This window comes from Palaemon carinicauda, chromosome 1 (genome assembly GCF_036898095.1).
Source record: "Palaemon carinicauda isolate YSFRI2023 chromosome 1, ASM3689809v2, whole genome shotgun sequence".
In the NCBI taxonomy this organism is placed as follows: domain Eukaryota; kingdom Metazoa; phylum Arthropoda; class Malacostraca; order Decapoda; family Palaemonidae; genus Palaemon; species Palaemon carinicauda.
The window spans coordinates 48,786,462-48,793,961 of record NC_090725.1 but is presented as its reverse complement, the minus strand read 5'-3'; the positions used below and the strand labels follow the sequence as shown (position 1 = coordinate 48,793,961).

At 32.2% G+C, this 7,500-nt stretch overlaps 1 protein-coding gene across 1 annotated transcript in view; it reads right to left on the bottom strand.

Annotated features, from left to right (window-relative positions):
- Positions 1 to 7,500, bottom strand: part of Duox (dual oxidase) — a 54,116-nt gene that overhangs the window by 38,727 nt on the left and 7,889 nt on the right. Inside the window, exons 3-4 of the mRNA XM_068381028.1 lie at positions 4,447 to 4,569; positions 2,652 to 2,853 (exon numbers count right to left, since the gene is read on the bottom strand). Coding sequence (XP_068237129.1) covers positions 2,652 to 2,853; positions 4,447 to 4,569 — 325 coding nt within the window. The remainder of the gene's footprint in view (positions 1 to 2,651; positions 2,854 to 4,446; positions 4,570 to 7,500) is intronic.

Sequence of the window (7,500 nt, the reverse complement as noted above, 5' to 3'; positions counted from 1 at the left end):
ACTGTTGAATAGCATTGGAAACTTAATTGAAAGGCTTTGTAAACTTAGTTGGAAAGCATTAAAAACTCTGTTAAAAGGGCATCGAAAAATTGGTTGAAAAAGGACTGAAAAACTGTCGAAAAACATTGAACACGTATTTGAAAAAAATCACAGAAAACTTGGTAGAAAATCACTGAAACTTGATTAAAAAGCTTTGAAAACTTGTTTGAAAAAAACATTGAAAACCTGGTTGAAAAAGCATTAAAAACCTGGTTAAAAAACATTGAAAACCTGGTTAAAAACATTGAAAACCTGGTCAAAAAGCATTGAAAACTTGGTTAAAAGCACTGAAAACTTGGTTGAGAAAGCACTGAAAACTTGGTTAAAAAAGCATTGTAAACTTCGTCGAAAAAGCACTGAAAATTGGTTGAAAATCACTGAAAACTTGGTCTATAAAGCACTGAAAGCCATGCTGGAAAAACACTGCAAACTTGGTTGGAAATTCATTAACAAAATACGTTATCATAAAAACCCATATATAAGCAGTTATTCGGTATAACCAGACTAGAACACTATGAAATAGAAAATGCACAATATTCCGAACACAGCAAAATGCTTCTTCTTTCTTCTCCTTTGTCTGCATCCTTTCCCACCTTTTTTTTTGTGGAATATTTTGTGTGAACACAGCAAAATGCATTCACACAAGATATTCCACAAAAAGGAAAAGTTTTTTTCCATTGGGTCTAAGGATCAAGGTTACGATTGTCCCGCAAATTTCCCAAAATCGAATTATTCATCCACTTTTCATCTATAATGGCGAAAAATATAATTCCGTCTTAGCTATAAACTCGTATCATACTGTTCCACGTAAATATTTCCATATGCTTTCTTTACTTCTATTTACAATATTTCCTAATTCAACGAAAACTAATGGAATTTCTTACGGCTATTTTTGTTACTCAGAGAATATTATTACTGGCAATGTTACTATTACTCTCAGATTATCAATATTGTCTCTATTACTACCATCCTCATTATGATTATACACTAATATTATAGTGCCCAGATTATTAATATTGTTTCTACTCCTACCATCCTCATTATCAATGTCACTAATGATAAAATGCTCAGATTTTTAATATTACTTTTACTACTACCATCCTCATTTTCAATATCACTAATATTAGTGACCAGATTATAAATATTGTTTATACTACTCCCATCCTCATTATCAATATCACTAATAAATTGAAGTGCCCAGATTTTTAATATTATTTTTACTACTACCATCTTCATTATTAATATCACTAATATTAGTAACAAGATTATAAATACGGTTTTTACTACTACCATCCTCATTATCAATATCACTAATATTAAAGTGCCCCGATTATCAATATTGTTTTTAATCCTACCATTCTCTTTATCAATATCACTAATGTTAAAATGCCCAGATTCTTATTATGGTTTTTACTACTACCATCATCATTATCTATATCACTAATATTAGTGACCAGATTATAAATATTGTTTTAAGTACTACTAACCTCATAATCAATATCACTAATATTAGTGACCATATAGATATTTTTACTACTACCACTCTCATTATCAATATCACTAACATTAGTGACCAGATTATAAATTTTGTTTTTACTACTACCATCTTCATTATCAATATCATTAATATTAGTGCTAACGCAACAAAAATATATTTCACATTTGGAATCATGGCAACGGAAGTAATTTATGGTAGCTTTAATTATATACCACTTCTTGAAACTGATAATAAACAGAACTTGACCACCACGGGCATTTTTGTTATTCATTCCCACTGCTCTTGACTCTTGACCTTCAAGATTTCAAAACACATTGGATAAACTTTCTAATAGAAAAAAAAAAATCCTTGGGCAAAACCTCAACTTCGTGAGAAGAGGTATGTGTTTCGTAACATGAAGTATAAATGTAATACCTTCCTCTTTGGTCTCGTTGCCAGGTTCGTATTACCTAGCAATTGTTGCAGTTTCTTCTCAAGGAATAAGAAACGAGGGTGAAATTGGCACAAAAACGATGTACATTGATATGTATCAGGTGCTATCCAACCTGTATCTATGAGGGTATACTTATTTGCATTAAAATAATATATTTTATAAAGAATATATATTATATATGAGTAAAATTGGCATAGAAGTAATACATTGTTATGTATTACGTGATATCCAACCTGTATGTATGAGGGCATACTTATTAACACTCAAGTAATATACATTATAAAGAGCTTACATTATATATTGGATTAAATCTTTAATCGTTACGAAGAACTGATATACTTGACATTAACTCGCTTCAGTGATAATATATAATTGGTAAAGTGATGTTTGGTAATCATCTCTCCCCTCATGCATACAATTTTGATATCTGGAAAACTGTGAAAATAAATCATCTTCCCGAATGTAAGACGTGGAACCAACGAATGACCCACATCATATTAAATCACAGCCCGTGTCACGCTTTCCTCAAAGCTAAAACCAACCCTGATACACCCCTCCAGAGGGCACTTCAAATCCTCCAAGGTCCAGACCAAAGGCAGAACCAATTGTTCAAGAACCCGCCAAAGGGCAGACACCAGACCACCACCAGTCGCTAATGAAAGGGGGAAGCCTGCGACTCACCTGGAAGTAATCATAGCCCTGCAGGTAGTTGCAAGGTTCCATTTCGGAGGTGTTGAGCTGGACAGGCTGAGGACAAGGGTCGTCTTCCAGATGGAAGAAGACGTCTTGCTGGATCTCCTCTGGGTCCACGTCAGAGGCGTTGACGATGATGTCCCACAGTCTAACCTGGCGGATTTCTTCGATTTCTTCTAGCGTGAAGAGACTGGAGAGAGAGAAAAAAATGTTGATAGTATTTGCTGGGAAAATGAAATTGAAGAAATATATATATTGATGAACAATACCGTCATTAAAGACTAAAAAAATTAACTAATTAAAAATAGTTGATTTTATACTAATGTCATACCGTCATTAAAAGCACTATTTTTTTTCTAAATAAAAATCATCCATAATAATAACTGGAAACTGAAAGTGAGAAAATACCCCCCAAAAATTATTAATGGTATTTGCTGGGACAAGAAAATTGATGGAAAGAGCTAATTTAAAAAATAGACACTGGTGATCAATACCGTCATAAAAAACTTGAATTTTTTTTTTTGAACATATAATTAATAAAAATATTAAATTATTAATGCAATAGCATCATTAAAACGCTATTTTTTTTCTAGATAAAAAACAATCAATAAAATTAACAAAAAAGAAGAAAACCAGAAAATGGATGGACTAAACTAATTGAAAAAATAGATACTGGCGATCATTATCGTCATTAAAAGGACATTATTTTTTTTTAAATAAAATAATTAATAAAAATAATTGTCAACTAAATGGGAGAAAACCTAAAAAAAATGTTAATGGAATTTGCTGGGACAAAAAAATGGATGGACTAAGCTAATTGAAAAAAAAAATAATAACGTCATTAAAAAGACAAAGAAAAAATTTATATAAAAAATCAAGAAAAATAATTGATTACTAATCCTGCTCATTTGGAAATAGAAAAAAATGAGTATAAAATATACAGGTTGATTTAGTATAAATGTTCTTTCTATAGCTGAAAATTACATTTGAAAAACGTTACATAAAAGATCATCTCTCCTGGATCATAATCAAATATATGTAAAAAGATTAACATGGCTAATATCATGAATAATGGGGCAAACCCATGTCATGTAAATTTATATGATAGCCATTTTCAGAAAGATTTTAATGAAAGTATCAAATTACAACTAAAATAATAAAAATAAAATTATTTAACAGGGGACAGTTTGCCAAAAAAAAAAAAAAAATAAAGAAAAGACTGTTATGGCAAACTAATTATAGTAAAAAACATCTGATGTTAATTTTGAGAATCAGTTTAATAAAATTATGATGTCAATTTTGAGAATTAGTTTAATGAAAGTAAGATCCCAATTTTGAGAATTAGTTTAATAAAAGTATGATGACAATTTTGAAAATTAGTGTAATGAAAGTATGATCCCAATTTTGAGAATTAGTTTAATAAAAGTATGACGCCAATTTTGAAAATTAGTTTATATAATGAAAGTAAGATGCCAATTTTGAGAATTAGTTTAATGAAAATATGAAACTTTAACTAAAAATGAAAAATAAAATATGAAATGATTTACCAAAAGACTGGATATATTAAGGCTTTCAAGAGGAAACTGAAGACTTTATAGAGCTCTAAATAATTCGATAGTGTGGATTTGATAATAAACGAGCAATTTGTGGTGTGAAATGTTGAATGCTTTGTAACAGACATGATAAGCTGACTGTAGAGGTCCTGCAGAGAGTAGGGTTCTCCTGCTGTATGAGACCAGAAAAGCAGCCCATAAAGTAAAGTAAAAGAAGAAGAAAAACTTACTTGTTATCGGCATTTTCGAACCAAAATCGATCAGCGTCTCTCAGTCTGGTAAACTGTTCCTTCATGATGGCCCTAAACAGGGGTCCAGGACCCCCATCCGATTCCAGCATACCGCCAACATAGCTGGAAGGGAAAGAATAATTTTCAAAGTGTCAAGATGTAAATTTGCGACAGTTTCTACAGAGCAATTCATTAAAAAGTCAGGTTCACTTCTATGATATAAAAATATGAATTTTGCTGGAATGTCTTTTTCATTTTGAACAATCTATTTCATAAGGTTAGGAAATTGGAATGAGGATAGCCCACTAGAGAGCTTATGAAAATCTCTCTCTCTCTCTCTCTCTCTGAAGGTAGTAATTCACATAGCTTATGAATCTCTCTCTCTCTCTCTTACTGGAGGTAGTACCCCACAGAGCTTATGAATCTCCCTCTCTCTCTCTCTCTCTCTCTCTCTCTCTCTCTCTTCCCTTTATGTTCGAATTTATTCGGAATATTTTTTTCTGTAGTTGAAACTCTAATTGTAGGATAAAGAAGAAATTAATCCCGAGAATAAAAGTAAAAATTAAAGACAAAAAACGAAAATAATAAAATATTGAGCAACCACCGTCATGGACTGACTGCCCTACATGTTTTCTAAACTCATCTCCATAATGTAGAACAACACATTATAGAACAGCAAAAACTACAACAACAACAACAAGAACATACTCATATGATGCTGTATACGGAGAGCATCTTCAGCTTGGTTTGCATAACCGTTTGTCTGCTTTGCATGATTGCTCTTGAATTAATCTTTCTTTGGAGGCAAGAAGAGATTTTAAAGATTTTATTTTGTTTTCTAGAAGAAGGTAAGTGACACTCAGGATGGACAGAGAGAGACAGAGACAGAGAGAGAGAGAGAGAGAGAGAGAGAGAGAGAGAGAGAAAAAAAATTCTGAATAAAAACAAGAAAAAATTATAAAATGTTGCAATCGTTGTTTGAATAAGCAGCGTACAAAAGAATCAGTAATTAATACTGTACTTCTCCTGATCCTGAAGCAAAGAGCTTTCTGAACAATACTCCATATTGCCTACAAGTTTCCATCATGAATCCACAAAAAAGAAATAGGCCTAAAAATAAAATAGGTCTAAAATAAATATTCTAACTTGCGTTGTTTACTTTCATTCGCCAAGGTGAACTAAGCCTTACTCATTATATAACTAAATCCATAAATATTTATTTCTACTAAACAGACAATTGGTAATTCACTATATTTATTTTTCTTTCGTTTCGTTCTCTTGCTATTCTATCTTATTTCTCTTCATCTTGTTTTTCAAAATTTCTATAGTTTATATATGAATGTATTTTGATTTTCAAATTAGTTACTTGAAATATTTTATTTTAATGGGTCATTATTTCTCTTGTAGTTTATTTATTTCCTTGTTTCCTTTCCTCACTGGGCTATTTTTCACCTATTGGAGCCCTTGGGCTTATAAAGCATCCTGCTTTTCCTACTAGAGTTGTAGCTTACCTAATAATAATAATAATAATAATAATAATAATAATAATAATAATAATAAAATACTACTACTACTACTACTACTACTACTACTACTACTACTAATAATAATAATAATAATAATAATTACGATTCGACTGAATCATGCAGCCTTGGTCTTCCATTTCGATTAATTGTTTGGTGTAAATACTCCATCGACTTTCACCTTTTCTTACTGTTTGCTTACTACTTTTCCTTTAGAGGGTGCCATCTGTTATTTCACACATCCAGCTGTTAATAAACCCACCGAGCCATGCTATAAGCGCGATTTAAATTGTCAGTCTACTACTACTTACTACTACTACTACTATTACTGTTGCTGCTACTACTATTAATAATAATAATAATAATAATAATCATCATCATCATCATCTGCCCTGTATAATAAAGGTCAGGGGTCTGCATATATATATATATATATATAAATAAATATATATGTATATATATATATAAATAAATATATATGTATATATATACATATATACACACACACATATATATATATATATATATACACATATATATATATACACACACACACATTATATATATATATATATACACATATATATACACACACACACACATTATATATATATATATATATATATAGCCAGATTATGTTTCTTTCCAGTTATTCTCAGCAGCATTGCTAAGACGTATAAGTAATCGTCTCTCTCTCTCTCTCCCTCGAATATGAGGGGGGGGGGGTATACTCTGTAACCACAATCTCCCACAAATTGCCTAAACTGCCTTGATGTAGTTTGGAAAGGGAAGCGAGTGGGAATATCTAGATATTCAGCCCTCATTTTTGATGGATGGTGTACACTACCAATAATAGGAAGATGTGCAATTTATACTTATTAACGTGATAATAAGTTAAGACTGTCATGGCAATTTTAAACAAATATAAAAAGGATACAACTGTCCATTCTGTTGGTAACGTCTTGCCTGGTGATCGCCAGACTGGGGTTCGAATCCCGCTCAAACTCGTTAGTTCCATTAATAGTTGCAACCTCACCATCCTTGTGAGCTAAAGATGGGCGGTCTGGGGAGGCCTAAACGTCTATCTATTGAGTCATCAACAACCATTGCCTAGTCCTCCTTGGTCCTAGCTTGGGTGGAGAGGGGGCTTGGGCGCTGATCATATGTATACATGGTCAGTCTCTTGGGCATTGTCCTGCTTGATAAGGCAATGTTACTGTCCATTGCCTCTGCTATTCATGAGCGGCCTTTAAACATTGCGAAAAAGAAAGAAAAAAAAAGGCACTTCTTGTCCTAGCTTGGGTAGAGGAGGGCTTGGGCGCTGATCATATGTATACATGGTCAGTCTCTGGGGCATTGTCCTGCTTGATAGGACAATGTTACTATCTACTGCCTCTGCTATTCATGAGCGGCCTTAAAACCTTTATACATTGCGAAAAAGAAAAAAAAAAAAGTCTAGTTTGCTCTTCAGTGACGTCATTCGTTCACGGTGTGTAATTCTGAAAGCGGAACTACGTCACAGAACTATCTC